The 22,268-nt window shown below is 36.3% G+C and overlaps 1 protein-coding gene and 1 non-coding gene across 2 annotated transcripts; both read right to left on the reverse strand.

The window, feature by feature from the left end:
* Positions 1–3,431: 3,431 nt before the first annotated feature.
* LOC112793982 (small nucleolar RNA R71) lies at positions 3,432–3,535 on the reverse strand. Its single transcript, XR_003198665.1, has one exon. It is a non-coding gene; the product is annotated as a small nucleolar RNA R71 (small nucleolar RNA).
* An 11,788-nt stretch (positions 3,536–15,323) lies between these two features.
* Positions 15,324–15,944, reverse strand: LOC112777099 (uncharacterized). Its single transcript, XM_025821386.1, has one exon. The coding sequence runs from the start codon at positions 15,942–15,944 to the stop codon at positions 15,324–15,326; it is 621 nt and encodes a 206-aa protein (XP_025677171.1).
* Positions 15,945–22,268: the final 6,324 nt, after the last annotated feature.

Consider the following 22,268-nt stretch of genomic DNA (forward strand, 5'->3'; position numbering starts at 1 on the left):
ACGCCCAAAACACGTCATAACTCGGAGTACAACTCCAAGAGAAGCCTCAGCTCGTGGATTAATCAAGCTCAGCCCAAGCATACACCAAGTGGGCCCCGGAAGTGGATTTATGCATCAATTACTTACTCATGTAAACCCTAGGAGCTAGTTTATTATAAATAGAACATTTATCTATTGTATTAGATATCTTTGATCACTTTAGGTCTTTGATCAGTCGGTCTTGTGACTACATGGGGGCTGGCCATTCGGCCATGCCTGAACCTTTTACTTATGTATTTTCAACGGTGGAGTTTCTGCACACCATAGATTAAGGGTGTGGAGCTCTGCTGTACCTCAAGTATTAATGCAATTCTATTCTCTTTTATTCAAATCTCTCTTATTCTTATTCCAAGATATTCATTCGTACCCAAGAACATGATGAATGTGATGATAAGTAACCCTCATTATCATTCTCACTTATGAACGCACGTGATTGACAACCACTTCCGTTCTACCTGCAACAGAGCTTGAATGTGTATCTCTTAGATTCCCCAACAGAATCTTCGTGGTATAAGCTAGATAGATGGTGGCATTTATGAGGATCCGGAAAGTCTCACCTTGTCTGTGGTATTCCGAGTAGGATCCTGGGAATCCGGAAAGTCTAACCTTGTCTGTGGTATTCCGAGTAGGATTCCGGTAATGAATGACTGTGACGTGCTTCAGACTCGCAAGTGCAGGGCGTTAGTGACAGACGCAAAAGAATCAAGGGATTCTATTCCAGTAGGAGCGGGAACCAACCAGTGATTAGCCGTGCTGTGACAGAGCGCGTGAGCGTAGTTTTCACTGCGAGGATGGGATGTAGTCATCAACCATGGGTGATGCCTCCAGACGATTAGCCATGCGAGTGACAGCCGCAGAGGATCATTTTCCCGAGAGGATTGAAAGTAGCCACCGCTGATGGTGAACCCCTATACACAGCTTGCCATGGAAAGGAGTAAGAAGGATTGAGTTGAAGAAGTGGGAAAACAGGCGTCCTTGAGCCATACAGTATCTCCATTCGCTTATCTGAAATTCCCACCAATGAATCTGCATAAGTATTCTATCCCTTTTATTATTTATTTTCTTATTTCTATTTTCGAAACCATAAATCAATTTAATCTGCCTAACTGAGATTTACAAGGTGACCATAGCTTGCTTCATACCAACAATCTCTGTGGGATCGACCCTTACTCGCGTAAGGTTTATTACTTGGACGACCCAGTACACTTGCTGGTTAGTTGAACGGAGTTGTGTCCACTCGTGCCAATTTCAAATTCCATAAAAGTACAATTTAAAGAATAGTGATCACAATTTCGTCCACCAAGTTTTTGGCGCCGTTGCCGGGGATTGTTCGAGTATGGACAACTGACGGTTCATCTTGTTGCTCAGATTAGGTAATTTTCTTTTCAAAAACTTTTTCAAAAATTTTTCTTTTCTTTTTCGTTTTTCCAAAAATGTTTTTCGAAAAAATTAAAATAAAAATACAAAAAAATTAGAAAATCATAAAAATAAAAAATATTTTGTGTTTCTTGTTTGAGTCTTGTGTTAATTTTTAAGTTTGGTGTCAATTGCATGCTTTTAAAATTTTTCTTGCATTTTTTCGAAAATTTCATGCATTCATGGTGTTCTTCATGATCTTCAAGTTGTTCTTGACAAGTCTTCTTGTTTGATCTTGATGATTTCTTGTTTTGTGTTGTTTGTTGTTTTTCATATGCATTTTTCGTTTGTTAGAGTCCATGCATTAAAGATTTCTAAGTTTGGTGTCTTACATGTTTTCTTTGCATCAAAAATTTTTCAAAATTATGTTCTTGATGTTCATCATGATCTTCAAAGTGTTCTTGGTGTTCATCTTGACATTCATAGTGTTCTTGCATGCATCTTGTGTTTTGATCCAAAATCTTTATGTTTTGGGTCATTTTTGTGTTTTTCTCTCTCATCATAAAAAAAAATTCAAAAAAATAAAAAATTATCTTTTCCTTATTTTCCTCCAAAATTTTCGAAATTTTGGGTTGACTTGGTCAAAAATTTTTAAAATTAGTTGTTTCTTACAAGTCAAGTCAAAATTTCAATTTTAAAAATCTTATCTTTTCAAAATCTTTTTCAAAAATCATATCTTTTTCAATTTTTTTTATAAATTTCGAAAATTTCAAAAATCTTTTTCAAAATATTTTCAAAATCTTTTTCTTATTTTTATATCTAATTTTCGAAAATATGCTAACAATTAATGTGATTGATTCAAAAAGTTGAAGTTTGTTACTTTCTTGTTAAGAAAGGTTCAATCTTTAAATTCTAGAATCTTATCTTGTAGTTTCTTGTTAGTTAAGTCTTTTTAAAGATTAAATCTTTTTCAAAATATCTTTTTATTAAAATTTTTATCTTATCTTTTTATCTTTTATCTTATCTTTTTCAAAATTTGATTTCAAAATATCTTATCTAACTTCTTATCTTCTTATCTTTTTCAAAATTTGATTTCAAATCTTTTTCAATCAACTAACTAACTTTTTGTTTGTTTCTTATCTTTTTCAAAACCACCTAACTACTTTTCCCTCTCTAATTTTCGAAAATTCTCCCTCTCTTTTTCAAAAATTCTTATTGTTTCAAGTTTTAATTTTAATTTTAATTCATCTTTAATTTTCGAAAATACTAACCCCTTTTTCAAAAATTATTTTCGAAATTTCTCTTCTCTTCTCTTATTCTATTTAATTAATTAATTACTAACACTTCTCTTCACCTCTCTTCATCTAAGAATCCGAACTTCTTATATCCCTTGTATTTGGATTCTTCTACCCCTTTCTTCTTCTACTAACACAAAGGAATCTCTATACTGTGACATAGAGGATTCCTCTTTCTTTTCTTGTTTTCTTCTCTTTCATATGAGCAGGAACAGGAAAAAGGGCACTCTTGTTGAAATTGATCCAGAACCTGAAAGGACTCTGAAGAGAAAATTAAGAGAAGCTAAATTACAACAATCCAGAAACAACCTTTCAGAAATTTTCGAACAAGAGAAGGACATGGCAGCCAAAAATAATAATAATAATAATGCAAGGAGAATGCTTGGTGACTTCACAAAGCCAACGTCCAAGTTTGATGGAAGAAGCATCTCCATTCCTGCCATTGGAGCCAATAACTTTGAGCTTAAGCCTCAACTAGTTGCATTAATGCAACAAAACTGCAAGTTTTATGGACTTCCATCTGAAGATCCTTATCAGTTTTTAACTGAGTTCTTGCAGATCTGTGAGACTGTAAAGACGAATGGAGTTGATCCTGAAGTCTACAGACTCATGCTTTTCCCTTTTGCTGTAAGAGACAGAGCTAGAATTTGGTTGGATTCACAACCTAAGGATAGCCTGGACTCCTGGGATAAGCTGGTCACTGCCTTCTTGGATAAATTCTTTCCTCCTCAAAAGCTGAGCAAGCTGAGAGTGGATGTTCAAACCTTCAAACAAAAAGATGGTGAATCCCTCTATGAAGCTTGGGAAAGATACAAGCAATTGACCAAAAGATGTCCATCTGACATGTTTTCGGAATGGACCCTATTAGATATATTCTATTATGGTCTCTCTGAATTTTCGAAAATGTCATTGGACCATTCTGCAGGTGGATCTATTCACCTGAAGAAAACGCCTGAAGAGGCTCAAGAACTCATTGACATGGTTGCAAACAACCAGTTCATGTATACCTCTGAGAGGAATTCCGTGAATAATGGGATACCTCAGAAGAAAGGAGTTCTTGAAATTGATGCTCTGAATGCCATATTGGCTCAGAACAAAGTGTTGACTCAACAGGTCAACATGATCTCTCAAAATCTGAATGGATTGCAACATGCATCGAACAGTACTAGAGAGGCAGCTTCTGAAGAAGCTTATGATCCTGAGAACCCTGCCATGGCAGAGGTTAATTACATGGGTGAACCTTATGGAAACACCTATAACCCATCATGGAGAAATCATCCAAATTTCTCCTGGAAGGATCAACAAAAGCCTCAACAAGGCTTTAACAATGGTGGACGCAATAGGCTAGGCAATAGCAAGCCATATCCATCATCTTCTCAGCAACAGACAAAGAATTCTGAACAAAACACTTCTAATCTAACCAATATAGTCTCTGATCTATCAAAGGCCACTTTTAGTTTCATGAATGAAACAAGATCCTCCATCAGAAATTTGGAGGCACAAGTGGGCCAGCTGAGTAAGAAAGTCATTGAAACTCCTCCCAGTATTCTCCCAAGCAATACAGAAGAGAATCCAAAAGGAGAGTGCAAGGCCATTGATTTAGTCAATATGGCCGAATGCACAAGGGAGGAAGAGGACGAAAATCCTAGTGAGGAAGACCTCCTGGGACGTCCCTCAAGCAAGAAGGAGTTTCCTATTAAGGATCCAAAGGAATTTGAGGCTCATATAGAGACCATAGAGATTCCATTAAATCTCCTTCTGCCATTCATGAGCTCTGAAAACTATTCTTCCTCTGAAGAGGATGAAGATGTGACTGGAGAGCAAGTTGCTCAATATTTAGGAGCTATCATGAAGCTGAATGCCAAGTTGTTTGGTAATGAGACATGGGAAAGTGAACCTCCCTTGCTCATTAGTGAACTAGATACTTGGATTCAGAAAACTCTACCTCAAAAGAAACAAGATCCTGGCAAGTTCTTAATACCTTGTACCATTGGCACCATGAGCTTTGAAAAAGCTCTATGTGATCTGGGGTCAGGGATAAATCTTATGCCACTCTCTGTAATGGAGAAGCTGGGGATCATTGAGGTACAACCTGCCTTGTTCTCATTACAATTGGCAGATAAGTCATTGAGGCAAGCTTATGGAATAGTAGAGGACGTGTTAGTAAAGGTTGAAGGCCTTTATATCCCTGCTGATTTCATAATCTTAGACACTAGGAAGGAAGAGGATGATTGCATCATCCTTGGAAGACCTTTCCTAGCCACAGCAGAAGCTGTGATAGATGTCAACAGAGGTGAATTAGTCCTTCAATTGAATGGGGACTACCTTGTGTTTAAGGCACATGGCCATCCCTCTGTGACAAAAGAGAGTAAGCAGGAAGAGCTTCTCTCAGTTCAGAGTCAAGAAGAGCCCACACAGTCAAACTCTAAGTTTGGTGTTGTGAGGCCACAACCAAACTCTAAGTTTGGTGTTCAAACCCCATATCCAAACCCTAAGTTTGGTGTTGGGACTACACACTAACATTGACCTGATCATCTTGTGGCTCCATGAGAGCCACTGTCAAGCTATTGACATTAAAGAAGCGCTTGTTGGGAGGCAACCCAATTTTAATTATCTAATTTTTATTTTATTGTTATTTTGTGTTTTTTTATTAGGTACATGATCATGAGGAGTCACAAAAAAAATCAAAAAAATTAAAAACAGAGTCAAAAACAGAAGAAAAAAATTTTTCACCCTGGAAGTAACGCAGACTGGCGTTCAACGCCAGTAAGATGCATCTGGCTGGCGTTCAACGCCAGAACAGAGCACCATTCTGGCGCTGAACGCCAGAAACAAGCAACATCCTGGCGCTGAACGCCAGGAATGTGCCTAGAGGAGACAAACTGGCGCTGAACGCCAGTAACAAGCATGAAACTGGCGTTCAACGCCAGAAACATGCATTACATGGGCGTTGAACGCCCAGAACGTGCACCAATGGGCGTTTAAACGCCAGAATGATGCACGAAGGCATTTTACATGCCTATATGGTGAAGGAATGGTATTTCTTTTCACCTCAGGATCTGTGGACCCCACAGGATCCCCACCTACCATATTCCCACCTTACCTTTTAATCCTAATCACACTCTCCTAATCCTAAATCTCATTTTCCTACTCCCCATGTCACACTTCCCAACACCCATCACCAATCACCTCAATTCCTCTTCCTAATTACCCCATTCACCATTCACATCAACCCACTCTTCCCCATAAACCCCACCTACCTTCATCAAATTCAACCATCATCTTCCCACCCATTCCCACCCAAAATGGCCGAACACCCACCCTCCCTCTCCCTATAAATACCCTTCCATTCTACTTCATTTTCACACAACACAACCTCTTCTTCTCCCCCTTAGCCGAACCTACCTCTTTCCCTCTCTACCATTCTTTCTTCTTCTTCTTCTTCTCTTCTTTTCTTTCTTGCTCGAGGGCGAGCAAAATTTTAAGTTTGGTGTGGTAAAAGCACAAGCTTTTTGTTTCTCCATTACCATCAATGGCACCTAAGGCCGGAGCATCCTCTAAAAAAGGGAAAGGGAAGACAAAAGCTTCCACCTCCGAGTCATGGGAGATGGAAAGATTCATCTCCAAGAGCCATCAAGACCACTTCTATGATGTTGTGGCAAAGAAGAAGGTGATCCCCGAGGTCCCTTTCAAGCTCAAAAAGAATGAGTATCCGGAAATCCGACATGAAATCCAAAAAAGAGGTTGGGAAGTCCTAACCAACCCCATGCAACAAGTCGGAATTTTGATGGTTCAAGAGTTCTATGCCAATGCATGGATCACTAGGAACCATGATCAAAGTATGAACCCGAATCCAAAGAACTATCTCACAATGGTTCGGGGGAAATACTTAAATTTTAGTCCGGAAAATGTGAGGTTGGCGTTTCACTTGCCTATGATTCAAGGAGATGAACGCCCCTACACTAGAAGGGTCAACTTTAACCAAAGGTTGGACCAAGTCCTTATGGACATATGTGTGGAAGGAGCTCAGTGGAGAATAGACTCCAAAGGCAAGCCAGTGCAACTAAGAAGACTGGATCTCAAGCCTGTGGCTAGAGGATGGTTGGAGTTCATACAACGCTCCATCATTCCTACTAGCAACTGATCTGAAGTTACTGTGGATCGGGCCATCATGATCCATAGCATCATGATTGGAGAGGAAGTAGAAGTTCATGAGGTCATCTCCAATGAACTCTACAAAATAGCCGACAAGCCCTCACCCATGGCAAGGCTAGCCTTCCCTCACCTTATATGTCATCTATGTTACTCAGCTGGAGTTATCATAGAAGGAGATGTCTCCATTGAAGAAGACAAGCCCATCACCAAGAAAAGGATGGAGCAAGCAAGAGAAGCTCCTCACGGCCCTCAAGAAGTGCATGAGGAAGCTCATCATCAACAAATTCCTGAGATGCCTCAAGGAATGCACTTTCCTCCCAACAACTATTGGGAGCAACTCAACACCTCCTTAGAAGATTTGAGCCACAATGTGGAACAATTGAGGGTGGAACATCATGAGCACTCCATCATTCTCTAAGAAATAAGAGAAGACCAAAGAGCAATGAGGGAGGAGCAACAAAGGCAAGGAAGGGACATAGAAGAGCTGAAGAACATCATTAGTCCTTCAAGAAGAAGACGCCACTAGAGGTGGATTCATTCCTTGTTCTTTATTTCTTTCTGTTTTCGGTTTTTAGTATTATGTTTATCTATGTTTTGTGTCTTTATTTCATGATCATTAGTATGTAACCATGCCTTAAAGCTATGAATAAAATCCATTAATCCTTCACCTCTCTTAAATGAAATGTTTTAATTCAAAAGAACAAGAAGTACATGAATTTCGAATTCATCCTTGAATTTAATTTAATTATATTGATGTGGTGGCAATACTTTCTGTTTTCTGAATGAATGCTTGAACAGTGCATATTTTTGATCTTGTTGTTTATGAGTGTTAAAATTGTTGGCTCTTGAAAGAATGATGAACAAAGAGAAATGTTATTGATGATTTGAAAAAAATCATGAAATTGATTCTTGAAGCAAGAAAAAGCAGTGAAAAAGGAAGCTTGCGAAAAAAAAATTATATAGAAAGAAAAAGAAGGAGCAGTAGAAAAAGCCAATAGCCCTTAAAACCAAAAGGCAAGGATAAAAAGGATCCAAGGCTTTGAGCATCAATGGATAGGAGGGCCCAAGGAAATAAAATCCAGGCCTAAGCGGCTAAATCAAGCTGTCCCTAACCATGTGCTTGTGTCATGAAAGTCCAAGTGAAAAGCTTGAGACTGAGTGGTTAAAGTCGTGATCCAAAGCAAAAGAGTGTGCTTAAGAGCTCTGGACACCACTAACTGGGGACTCTAGCAAAGCTGAGTCACAATCTGAAAAGGTTCACCCAGTTATGTGTCTGTGGCATTTATGTATCGATGGTAATACTGGAAAACAAAGTGCTTAGGGCCACGGCCAAGACTCATAAGTAGCTGTGTTCAAGAATCAACATGCTTAACTAGGAGAGTCAATAACACTATCCCAAATTCTAAGTTCCCAGAGACGCCAATCACTCTAAACTTCAAAGGAAAAAGTGAGATGCCAAAACTATTCAGAAGCAAAAAGCTACAAGTCCCGCTCATCTAATTAAATTAATATTCATTGATATTTTAGAAATTTATAGTATATTCTCTTCTTTTTATCCTAATTGATTTTCAGTTACTTGGGGACAAGCAACAATTTAAGTTTGGTGTTGTGATGAGCGGATAATTTATACGCTTTTTGGCATTGTTTTTAGGTAGTTTTTAGTAAGTTTGAGCTACTTTTAGGGATGTTTTCATTAGTTTTTATGTTAAATTCACATTTCTGGACTTTACTACGAGTTTGTGTGTTTTTCTGTGATTTCAGGTAAATTCTGGCTGAAATTGAGGGACTTGAGCAAAACTCTGAAAAAGACTGAGCATCAATTACTTACTCATGTAAACCCTAGGAGCTAGTTTATTATAAATAGAACATTTATCTATTGTATTAGATATCTTTGATCACTTTAGGTCTTTGATTAGTCGGTCTTGTGACTACATGGGGGCTGGCCATTCGGCCATGCCTGAACCTTTTACTTATGTATTTTCAACGGTGGAGTTTCTGCACACCATAGATTAAGGGTGTGGAGCTCTGCTGTACCTCAAGTATTAATGCAATTCTATTCTCTTTTATTCAAATCTCTCTTATTCTTATTCCAAGATATTCATTCGTACCCAAGAACATGATGAATGTGATGATAAGTAACCCTCATTATCATTCTCACTTATGAACGCACGTGATTGACAACCACTTCCGTTCTACCTGCAACAGAGCTTGAATGTGTATCTCTTAGATTCCCCAACAGAATCTTCATGGTATAAGCTAGATAGATGGCGGCATTTATGAGGATCCAGAAAGTCTCACCTTGTCTGTGGTATTCCGAGTAGGATCCTGGGAATCCGGAAAGTCTAACCTTGTCTGTGGTATTCCGAGTAGGATTCCGGTAATGAATGACTGTGACGTGCTTCAGACTCGCAAGTGCTGGGCGTTAGTGACAGACGCAAAAGAATCAAGGGATTCTATTCCAGTAGGAGCGGGAACCAACCAGTGATTAGCCGTGCTGTGACAGAGCACGTGAGCGTAGTTTTCACTGCGAGGATGGGATGTAGCCATCAACCATGGGTGATGCCTCCAGACGATTAGCCATGCGAGTGACAGCCGCAGAGGATCATTTTCCCGAGAGGATTGAAAGTAGCCACCGCTGATGGTGAACCCCTATACACAGCTTGCCATGGAAAGGAGTAAGAAGGATTGAGTTGAGGAAGTGGGAAAACAGGCGTCCTTGAGCCATACAGTATCTCCATTCGCTTATCTGAAATTCCCACCAATGAATCTGCATAAGTATTCTATCCCTTTTATTATTTATTTTCTTATTTCTATTTTCGAAACCATAAATCAATTTAATCTGCCTAACTGAGATTTACAAGGTGACCATAGCTTGCTTCATACCAACAATCTCTGTGGGATCGACCCTTACTCGCGTAAGGTTTATTACTTGGACGACCCAGTACACTTGCTGGTTAGTTGAACGGAGTTGTGTCCACTCGTGCCAATTTCAAATTCCATAAAAGTACAATTTAAAGAATAGTGATCACAATTTCGTCCACCAACAAGCAACAGCTTAAATTTGGTGTTCTGATGAGCGGATATTATATATGCTTTTTGGCATCATTTTCATATAGTTTTCATTATGTTTTGTTTAAGTTTTATTAAGTTTTCATAGGTTTTAGTGAAAAATTAATATTTTTGGATTCTACTTTGAGTTTGTGTGTTTTATGGTAATTTCAAGTATTTTCTGGATGAAATTGAGGAGTTTGAGCAGAAGTCTCATTCAGAGACAGAGAAAGAACTGCAGATACTGTCAGGATTTGACCTCCATGCACTCGAAGGAGTTTTCTAGAGTTACAAAAGTCCAAATGGCGCGCTCTAAACATCTGTGGAAAGCTAACATCCAGGGCTTTCCATAAATATATAATAGTTTATACTTTATTTTGGAAATGAAGGCCCAAAACCGGCATTCAACGCCAGCCACCAATCCCATTCTTGGCGTCCAGCACCCACAGGGGAGCAAATGGCGTCCAACGCCTAAAAGGGAGTCCTTAGCCAGCATTCAATGCTCTTAAGGGGTACTAGCTCATGGGAGACACTCAAGCTCAGCCCAAACACTCACCAAGTGGGCCCCACAAGTGGATTTTCGCACTACAAGACTAGTTTATCTAATTTCTGTAATTCTAAGTTAGCAGATTAGTATATATATACAAGAGTTCACCCTTGTTAAAAACTCTTGCCCACTTTTACATTTTCCATTGTATTTTCGAACAGCAAGAGTCACTAATCCCCTAAGGTTAAGGTTAGGAGCTCTGTTGAGTTTCATGGATTAATAATATTACCATTCTAGTTCAATATGTCTGATTCTATTATCTTATGCATTCTCGTTCTTTATCTCATGAATTGAGGGTGACCCGTGACAATCACTCTTGTTCTACATGGGTTCCGTGCTAGTCCTAACCCGGATATCGTTGAACAAAAGCTAGAGATTGCATTGCGGATTCCAATAGAGTACCTGGGCAACTTTGGATACGTGATATAAAATTCTGTTGATCGTGGGTAAGTGAGGTCTCTGTGGCCTTAAGGCTAGAGTCAGAGAAGCAACGCTTTCTGATCTGAAAGATCTACCTTGTCTGTGGCACCTTGAGTAGGATCGTGAAGGGGAGTGGATTGCTTAGAGCTTCATCTTCTGCTACAATAAGAAACCTAGAGGTGGCTTGATGAGAGGACATGAGTCATCTCATTGTGGTAGATTGCTGTAGTGGAGGAGGTTAACTTGATGAGAGGACATGAGTTAATCACCTACGGCTGCCATTGAAGGAATCTGAAAGTTATTGAAGTTGACAGTAAGAAAAGTTAATCCAGAAAGACAAAGCATATCTGAAGCCTCAACCGTTTTCATACCGTTGATTTCTCATCTATCTAGTAACGTTTTATTTATTTATTTTGTTTTATGCATTTTTTGTGACAAACTATAATTTCTATCCGCCTAACTAAGATCTGCAAGGTAACCACTGCTTACTCAAACCAACAATCTCTGTGGGATCGACCCTCACTCACCTGAGGTATTACTTGGATGACCCGGTATACTTGCCGGTCTATCTGTGCAAATTCTGCGGAGTCAGTTTCGTGCACTAGTACTCGTAAAAGAGGGGAAGAGAAGGGACGGCATGGGAAACAGCAATGATTGACGACGATGAGAGTGATGGAAGTCCCAAAGGTTTTGATGATGGTAATTGTGGCAGTGATGATTAGGATGAAGATTGGGGGAAGAATGCGGTGAATGAAGGCGCTGAGGAGAAAGGTTTGGAGTGTGAATGGAGCTAGACGATGAGGAAGATGACTATGAAGCTCATTTGGAGTGTGAATGGAACTCGAGAGGGTACGGGTAGAGTTAGCTTTAACTCAATATTTCCTACGAAATATTTTAAATTACAGACAGATTTTTTGTCTGTAATATTTTAATAAAATACAGCGCTTTTTGTTCATTTAATTACACACGAATTTTTCGTCGGTAACTATTTTCTACGGAAAAAAAAATTAATTTTTCAGACAGATTATCGACGGATTCTCTTTTCTGTCTATAACTTATACTAATTCATTTTCTTCCGTTTCTGACAAAAATTTCTTGCAAATTCTATCTATATTTCGTGGGATAAAATCTATCAAAAATATCGGTCTGTAATAACTAATTTTTTAGTAGTGTCAAAAATATTGTTAAGAAAAAAACATCACTAACGTTTTGCATGTGTGATACATGGATGAACTCTCTCCCATTCTATGTTTAGATGAAGCCAACCCCATTTCTTTTCTCATTTCTTCTTCTTCGGTTAGCCTCCATCACTTTCACAAAAGCAAAGAGTCTCACCCCAGCTTCAACAAAACAGTAGTGAACACTTTGTGCAGAAGTGAAGGAGACCCACCATTAAATACAATACACATGTAAGTATTTTATATATTGTTTATTTTTTTGCATTTATTTATTATTATTAAGTAAATTTTTTTATGCCGAAAGTAACTGGAAAAATAGTTTAAATTTATTAATATTATTTTATTATTGATCAGCACTAAATAAAGTTATTGTTAGTTGATTAGTATTAGTTAAAGAATATGATTTGTTATTGTAACTATAATATTAGTATTAGGCTTAGTTTGATAAAATTTTTATGTTTTGAAAGTAGTTTATGAAAGCTGTCTTTTAAAAGTTAACTTTTTAAAAGCGGTAGTACTTACGTTTGGTAAAATCAAACTAAAAATAACTTTTGATAAACACAAGTACCATAATTATATTTGGTAAAACATCTTTTAAAAATAAAAAGGACTATAATAGACATATATATAATAAAGAATAATTACTTTTTTGGTGCTAATAATTAATACGGATAATTTTGGATATTTATTATTATATAGGATTATATAGGATTATATTAGATTTTTTAATTTTGATAAGTACAAGCCAACTTTTAAAAAACTCTCTTTAGGTGTTTTCAAAAGCACCCATAACTTTTAAAAACTGCAAGCATAAGTACATGAGCTTTTAATTTACCAAACACAAAATGATGTGCTTGTATTTTTTAAAAGTACAAGTTCCTTTCCGAAAAAACTTTATCAAACCATGCTTTAGTATTATTGTTAGTTGATTGTTGTTAGTATATATTACTAATTAATTGTTAATACATATTTTTAGTAATTTAGTATTGTTTGAAATAATTTTTTTTCAAAAACAATTATTTGTTTAATAGTTGTTGTATTTTTTTATTTAGCTTTTTGTGTTAAAAATTTATTAAAATATATTAGCTTTGATTATTGTTATTCATGATTAGTAAGAAATTTTATTTATTTTACATTGAACATTAGAAATTTCAATCATTATTAATTTATATATTAATTAAATATATAGTTACGTAAAACAAAGTTAATAATATTAATTTTTAGTTATTATTAATTTATATATTTAGTTATTTGAAATATTTAATAATAAAAGTGAATTATTATTAATCAATTGCTAGTACATAATTTTAGGATTTTGTGTTGTATTTTAATTATTTATTAGAAATAGAATTAATATTTCAATTTTTAATTATTATTAATTTATATATTTAGTTATTTGAAATTCTATTTGAAATATTTAATAATAAAACTGAATTATTATTAATCAATTGCTGTTACATATTTTAAGAATTTTGTGTTGTATTGAATTATTTATTAAAAAAATAGAATTCATATTATTAATTTTTAGCATACGTTTACTGATTTTAGATTTGTTAGCAATGTTTATTGAAAAAAGAAAAACAGTTAGAATTATTATTAATGCTTAGGATATATTTTTAATTAGTAAATTATCTTTTAGTTTAAATACTTAATTAAAAAAGTAACAGTGTTATGACCTGTCGAAAGTAGAAAAAAATAAGTCTTTATCAAATTTATCAAAAGCATCTAATTTTTAAAATTTTCATTTCAATTTCTAAACCCACACATATCAATGTCAGTCCCAAGCAATTCTATATCATTCCAAATATTCACTCAATCAATTTTCAACCATCCAACATTTTCAACACATCCAACACCTAACAATTTAAATTATCAATCTATTCAATCCACAATTTCCAATTCCAACATTTTTCCATATTAAATGTCATACTCACAAATATCATCAATCATCATCATTTCATAGTATCATACTAAATTTCAATCACACAACTCATATCCACTTTCCAATCAACCCAACATGCACACATTTCACACCAACATCGAATAATTTCAAATCATCAATTTACATAGTTCAAATTTTATTAAATTACTCATATATCACATTTAATCATTTTATTTCATCAACTTGCCTGGTCATGACTTCTGCCCAATCTTTCTCATCAATTAAATTCATAGAATTCAATCCCAAATCTTTGTACCATTTACCATGCTCATACTACATCCTCATACAATTAATTACATACTCAATCATTCAATTCTATCTTAAGGCAACTAACCTAAACTTCACACAATATTATATATTACCTAAAGAAAGTCAAAATTATACATTGGTCGATTTCCTCCAATCTTCCAATTAAGCCACCAAACAAATTCAACAATTTTCGCTACCAAAGTTCACTTCTAAGCAATCCAATTAGCCAAGCCAACTACAATCAACATAAATTTCAAACTAGATTCACATAATTACCCAAAATCAACATTAGGGTTCATAGAATTAGACAAACCACAAGGATTTAGTTATTTCTTAACTTATCCACTGAAATCTGGGGTGAAATCCACTAATCACCCAAGCTAAATTACATCTAAACAATCAAAACAATAAAAATTTTAATTTCTCAAGCCAAATTTCGAATTTGACATAGGGCAAAAAACTAAAACAAGGAATTTAATTTTTTTTTTACCATTTTTTATAGAGAATTGAAAAGCTCAATGAGAGGATTACATAGTCGCAAATGGCATACCAATCAGAGCTCCAGAAAGGGAGATATGGTCCAAGGAAGAAGGTGATGAATAGTGAAACCTCGCTTCTCTTCTTCATCTCAATCCAGCGCCTCTCCCTCACTCTTTGATGGAAATGAGGCTGAAATGCCTCTTAATGAGGCTTATATATGTTGAGATTGGGTCCAACTTAGGCTTGGTTTGCGTTTTTAGTTTGTTTGGCCCAACCTCGGGCTAAAACCTTTAAAATAAGTGTCAAATTTTCTATCCCAAATATTTTTATCTTCTCTAAATTATAAAATTCAATTTCTTAAATTTATTCACTCATAACTTAATTTTTCTCACTCGTAGTGCCGGACAATTTAAGCCGGGACACGCTCTTTCGCGATAAACCAGATTTTTATGCTAAATTCTATTTTCTTCATAATTTTCTAATTTAATATTTCTTATCATTTTCAACCTATTCCGAATAATTTAATTATATTTATTCTAGTTTAATTAAATGGTTAATTAATTTTTTCGGTTTTTAGATTCTCCCCACCTAATTAAAAATTTTGTCCTCAAAATTTAGGATTTATCTGAGAATAACTCGGGATAGCCCTTTCGCACTTCCGACTCTAACTCCCAAGTATGTTCTTCCATTTTGGATCTACTCCAGGCTACTTTTACCAACAGAACTTCTTTTCCTTGTAACTTCTTCACACTAGTGTCATCAATCCATACTGGTGTGACTTGAAATGTCAGGTTCTCTTTCAACTGAATCGGTTCGGGCTCTAACACATGAGACGCATCCGGTGTGCACTTACGGAGTTGTGACACATGGAATACGTCAAGTAGGTTAGAAAGATGTGGCAGCAAGGCCACGTGATAAGCTACCAGCTCGATTCGCCTCAACACCTCAAATGATCCAATGTATCTCGAGCTCAACTTCTTTGTTTTGATTACTCTGTCGATCCCAATTGTTGGAGTAACCTTCAAGAATACATGATTTTCTTCTTCAAACTCTAAAGGTTTTCTTCTCTGATCCACATAACTCTTTTGTCGGCTTTGCGCAGTTAGAATCCTAGCTCGAATTTGCTTGATTTGCTCAGTGGTTTCAGCTATTAATTCCGGTCCCCAACACACTTGATTCACTAAAACCGCATCAAATCCTACCCGAGTCCTTGGCAAACCCGTTACGAAATCCATAGTAACACCTTCCCACTTTCATTAGAGAATCTCAAGAGGTTATAGCATTTCTGACGGTCTCTAATTATCTATCTTCACCTTCTGACACATGAGACACTTGGACACAAGTGTAGCTACATCCTCCTTCATCCCAGGCCACCAAACCATCTTCGTTAAAACATGGTACATCTTTGTGGTTCCAAGATGAATTGAGAATTCACTCGTATGAGCCTCTGCCAGTGACTCTTATCTCAAACTTCCAACATTTGGCACATAAATCCTCCCCTTATATCTCCATATACCTTCTCTATCCTTGGTAACCTCTCCTTGCCTTTCTTTCCCAATCGGCTCTAACATTCTCTGAAGCTCTTGCTCATCCTACTGGGCCATATGGATTTCGGTCTTGAATGTACTCGAGACGTGTAACTAATTCAAACAAGCCTTCCCATCTACTTCTCTAATACCTAACTTAAGTCCTGCAAACTCATTCACCAACTCCTCTTCTTTGATTCTCATTCAAGGAACCATCAACGACTTCCTGCTCAAGGCATTAGCCTTCCTGGGTGATAACTAAATTTAAAGTCCTAATCCTTCAATAACTCTATCCATCTCCTTTGGCGCATGTTAAGATATTTTTGATCAAATATGTATTTGAGACTCTTGTGATAAGGGAAGACTCGAAATTTAACTCCATAGAGGTAGTTCCTCCTCTCCATACCTTCAATGCAAGTACAACTGCAGCAAGCTCCAAGTCGTGAGTCAAAGAATTCACTTCGTACGACCTTAACTGTCGTGACGCATAAGCCACTACATTCTGATATTGCATCGGAACACACCCCCAAACTTTCCAACAAAGTGTCATTACAGATCCCAAATGGTTCCTGAGGTTCAAGCAACACAAACACTGGCACTGTAGTTAATCTCTCCTTTAGGTTTTGAAGAATTTCCCTACAATCTGATGTTTGTACCAACGATGTACCCTTGTGAGTCAACTAGTCATAGGCAATGTTTTTTGTAAAATCAAAGCTTCACAACTCCTCGTGATGTACCACACTTACAAGATTCGGTTTTCGCGTTCGTAAGTCGTGTTTTAAAGAACTAACATTTTGATGGTTGCGTCTAAGGATTGTATGCGATGCCGAAATGAGCTTGAGTTTATTTGAAAGGATACCAAGCTCAAAACAGAGCAGACAATTCGAATGATATCCACCAGAAATTGAAAACATACATTGTGTTGCAATAAAATGATGTCGTAGAAAATAAGAAAATGCACCAGAAAGAGAATTAGAGTGCACCTTAAGAAATGAATTCCAAATTAAGAATCCTTGGTAAAAACAATAAAGCACATTGAATTAAAATATGTCCCTGTTGATTTTAAGAAAATCACGAGTCCGTGAATGAAGGTGGCTCAACTCAACAGTAATTTCCCCAATACTTGATTTGGTCGAAACAAGTTCAGGCTCATATCAAGGAGTACAAGTTTCATGCAAGGATACGTGCGAACAAGGAATAGGAGTGGAAAAAGTTCAAATATTATTTACGAAGAAGGATTTCGAATTAAGGAACTTTAATGCAAATTACAAAAGAAAAGATATATCGGTTCACAAGGATTTATTGGTACTCTCTCTTGTATCAAGCCTCATATTGCCATCCTCCTTCTTAGTGACATAAATGGTGCTCCACATGGAAAAATACTTGGTCGGATCAGTTTTTCTTGTCAATTAGTTCCTCTAACTAAACCTTAAGTTTTGCTAGCCCTAACGACAATATTACATGCGGCACAGTTAAGTTTGGTCCTAAGTCTAATGCTAAATCTGATACTCTCATTTCTAAATCCTCATCCCCATTATAAGCTACAAATAAGTGTCAGGTTACAACATCATATAATGCAGTTAAAATTCGGTTACCAATTTTTATAATTACCTCAAATTAGATATTCTTAACCCCGTCGCTGAGACCGGCCCGCACCCTGACTCTTCTTGTATGGGCAATGCCTATAGATATGCCTTGGCAATCTGTAGTGGTAGCATAGAACTAACCCAAATGATGAGCGGATAATTTATACGCTTTTTGGCATTGTTTTTAGGTAGTTTTTAGTAAGTTCAAGCTACTTTTAGGGATGTTTTCATTAGTTTTTATGTTAAATTCACATTTCTGGACTTTACTATGAGTTTGTGTGTTTTTCTATGATTTCAGGTAATTTCTGGCTGAAATTGAGGGACTTGAGCAAAACTCTGAAAAAGACTGACACAAGGACTGCTGATGCTGTTGGAATCTGACCTCCCTACACTTGAAATAGATTTTCTGGAGCTACAGAACTCCAATTGGCGCGCTCTCAACGGCGTTGGAAAGTAGACATTCAGAGCTTTCCAGCAATATATAATAGTCCATACTTTATTCGGAAATTGATGACGTAACATGGCATTGAACGCCAAGTACATGCTGCTGTCTGGAGTTAAACGCCAGAAACACGTCATGATCCGGAGTTGAACGCCCAAAACACGTTATAACTTGGCGTTCAACTCCAAGAAAAGCCTCAGCTCGTGGATAGATCAAGCTCAGCCCAAACATACACCAAGTGGGCCCCGGAAGTGGATTTATGCATCAAATACTTACTTATGTAAACCCTAGTAGCTAGTTTAGTATAAATAAGACTTTTTACTAGTGTATAGGACATCTTTTGACAGTTTAATCTTTTGACTTTGTAGTCTTTGATCATTCGGTCTCTTGATCATTCAGGGGGCTGGCCATTCGGCCATGCCTGAACCTTTCACTTATGTATTTTCAACAGTGGAGTTTCTGCACACCATAGATTAAGGGTGTGGAGCTCTGCTGTACCTCAAGTTTCAATACAATTACTATTACTTTCTATTCAATTCTCTTTTATTCTTATTCCAAGATATACGTTGCAGTTCAACTTGATGAATGTGATGATCCGTGACACTCATCATCATTCTCACCTATGAACGCGCGTGATTGACAACCACTTCCGTTCTACTCTAGGCCGGGCGCATATCTCTTAGATTCCCCAACAGAATCTTCGTGGTATAAGCTAGATAGATGGCGGCATTCATGAGGATCCGGAAAGTCTAAACCTTATCTATGGTATTCCGAGTAGGATTCTGGGATTGAATGACTGTGACGAGCTTCAAACTCCTGAAGGCTGGGCGTGATGACAAACGCAAAAGAATCAAGGGATTCTATTCCAACCTGATTGAGAACCGACAGATGATTAGCCGTGCTGTGACAGAGCATAGGACCATTTTCACTGAGAGGATGGGATGTAGCCATTGACAACGGTGATGCCCTACATACAGCTTGCCATGGAAAGGAGTAAGAAGGATTAGATGAATGTAATAAGAAAGTAGAGATTCAAGAGGAGCACAGCATCTCCATACGCCTATCTGAAACTCCCACTATTGATTTACATAAGTATTTCTATCCCTTTTATTTTCTATTTATTATTAATTTTCAAACTCATCATAAACTAATTTAATCTGCCTAACTGAGATTTACAAGGTGACCATAGCTTGATTCATACCAACAATCTCTGTGGGATCGACCCTTACTCACGTAAGGTAGTACTTGGATGACCCAGTACACTTGCTGGTTAAGTTGAACAGAGTTATGATCACACCAGGGATTATTAAGATCCCAATTCATCACACCATGATCTCTTTGGGGTATTTTTGATTTCATACAAATACAAAGAGACCAACTTTGAGGATCACAATTTCGTCCACCAAGTTTTTGGCGTCGTTGCCGGGGATTGTTCGAGTATGAACAACTGACAGTTCATCTTGTTGCTCAGATTAGGTAATTTTCTCTTCAAAATTTTTTTTCAAAAATCTTTTTCAAAATTTTTCTTTTCTTTTTCGTTTTTCCAAAAATATTTTCGAAAACAAAATCAATAAAAATCCAAAAAAATCATAAAATCATAAAAACCAAAAATATTTTGTGTTCTTGTTTGAGTCTTAAGTCAATTTTTAAGTTTGGTGTCAATTGCATGCTTTAAAAATTTTTCTTGCATTTTTCGAAAATTCCATGCATTCATAGTATTCTTCATGATCTTCAAGACGTTCTTGACAAGTCTTCTTGTTTGATCTTGATGATTTCTTGTTTTGTGTTGTTTGTTGTTTTTCATGTGCATTTTTCGTTTGTTAGAGTCCATGCATTAAAGATTTCTAAGTTGGTGTCTTGCATGTTTTCTTTGCATCAAAAATTTTTCAAAATTATGTTCTTGATGTTCATCATGATCTTCAAAGTGTTTTTCTTTAAAAATTCAAAAATCAAAAAAATATCTTTTCCTTATTTCCCTCCAAATTTTTGAAATTTTGGGTTGACTTGGTCAAAAATTTTTAAAAATTAGTTGTTTCTTACAAGTCAAGTCAAAATTTCAATTTTAAAAATCTTATCTTTTCAAAATCTTTTTCAAAAATTATATCTTTTTCATTTTTTTCCTATTTTTCGAAAATTCCAAAAATCCTTTTCAAATTATTTTCAAAATCTCTTTCTTATCTTTACATCTAATTTTCAAAAATTAGCTAACAATTAATGTGATTGGTTCAAAAATTTGAAGTTTGTTACTTTCTTGTTAAGAAAGGTTCAATCTTTAAGTTCTAGAATCTTATCTTATAGTTTCTTGTTGGTTAAGTCATTGTAAAAATTAGATCTTTTTATCTTTTATCTTATCTTTTTCAAAAATTTTATCTTTTTTCAAAATTTAATTTCAAAATATCTTATCTAACCTCTTATCTTCTTATCTTTTCAAAATTTGATTTTAATATCTTTTTCAATCAACTAACTAACTTTTTGTTTATTTTCTATCTTTTTCAAAACCAACTAACTACCTATCCCTCTCTAATTTTCGAAAATACTTCTCTCTTTTTCAAAAATTCTTTTTTTTGTTGTTTTAAATTTTAATTTTAATCTTATCTTATCTCTAATTTTCGAAAATTACTAACTCCTTTTTCAAAATTATTTTCGAAATTTGCCCTCTCTTTTCGTACTCTATTTAATTATTTAATTACTAACACTTCTCTTCACCTCTCTCCATCTAAATAACTGAACCCAATCTATCCCCTGAGTTTGGATTCTTCTTCACTCTTCTCCCCTTTCTTCTTCTACTAACATAAAGGAATCTCTATACTGTGACATAGAGGATTCCTCTTCTTTTCTTGTTTTCTTCTCTTTCATATGAGCAGGAACAAGAATAAAGGCACTCTTGTTGAAATTAATCCAGAACCTGAAAGGACTCTGAAGAGAAAATTAAGAGAAGCTAAGTTACAACAATCTAAAGGTAACCTTTCAGAAACATTAGAACAAGAGAAGGAGATGGCAACCGAAAATAATAATAATGCAAGGAGAATGCTTGGTGACTTCACAAAGCCAACGTCCAAATTTGATGGAAGAAGCATCTCCATTCCTGCCATTGGAGCTAATAATTTTGAGCGGCAACCTCAGCTAGTTGCCTTAATGCAACAAAACTGCAAGTTTTATGGACTTCCATCTGAAGATCCTTATCAGTTTTTAACTGAGTTCTTGCAGATCTGTGAGACTGTAAAGATGAATGGAGTTGATCCTGAAGTCTACAGACTCATGCTTTTCCCTTTTGCTGTAAGAGACAGAGCTAGAATATGGTTGGATTCACAACCTAAGGATAGCTTGGACTCCTGGGATAAGCTGGTCACTGCCTTCTTGGATAAATTCTTTCCTCCTCAAAAGCTGAGCAAGCTGAGAGTGGATGTTCAAACCTTCAAACAAAAAGATGGTGAATCCCTCTATGAAGCTTGGGAAAGATACAAGCAGCTGACCAAAAGATGTCCATCTGACATGTTTTCAGAATGGACCATATTAGATATATTCTATTATGCCTGTCTGAATTTTCGAAAATGTCATTGGACCATTCTGCAGGTGGATCTATTCACCTAAAGAAAACGCCTGAAGAGGCTCAAGAACTCATTGACATGGTTGCAAACAACCAATTCATGTACACTTCTGAGAGGAATTCAGTGAATAATGGGATACCTCAGAAGAAAGGAGTTCTTGAAATTGATGCTCTGAATGCCATATTGGCTCAGAACAAAGTATTGACTCAGCAAGTCAACATGATCTCTCAAAGTCTGAATGGATGGCAAAATGCATCCAACAGTACTAAAGAGGCAGCTTCTGAAGAAGCTTATGATCCTGAGAACCCTACCATGCCAGAGGTTAACTACATGGGTGAACCCTATGGAAACACCTATAACTCATCATGGAGAAATCATCCAAATTTCTCATGGAAGGATCAACAAAAGCCTCAACAAGGCTTTAACAATGGTGGACGCAATAGGCTGAGCAATAGCA

Source organism: Arachis hypogaea, chromosome 3 (genome assembly GCF_003086295.3).
Source record: "Arachis hypogaea cultivar Tifrunner chromosome 3, arahy.Tifrunner.gnm2.J5K5, whole genome shotgun sequence".
NCBI classification, from domain to species: Eukaryota; Viridiplantae; Streptophyta; class Magnoliopsida; order Fabales; family Fabaceae; genus Arachis; species Arachis hypogaea.

Coding starts and splice junctions, on each gene's coding strand:
- LOC112777099 (XM_025821386.1), bottom strand. CDS start 15,944: ATGGATTTCGTAACGGGTTTGCCAAGGACTCGGGTAGGATTTGATGCG.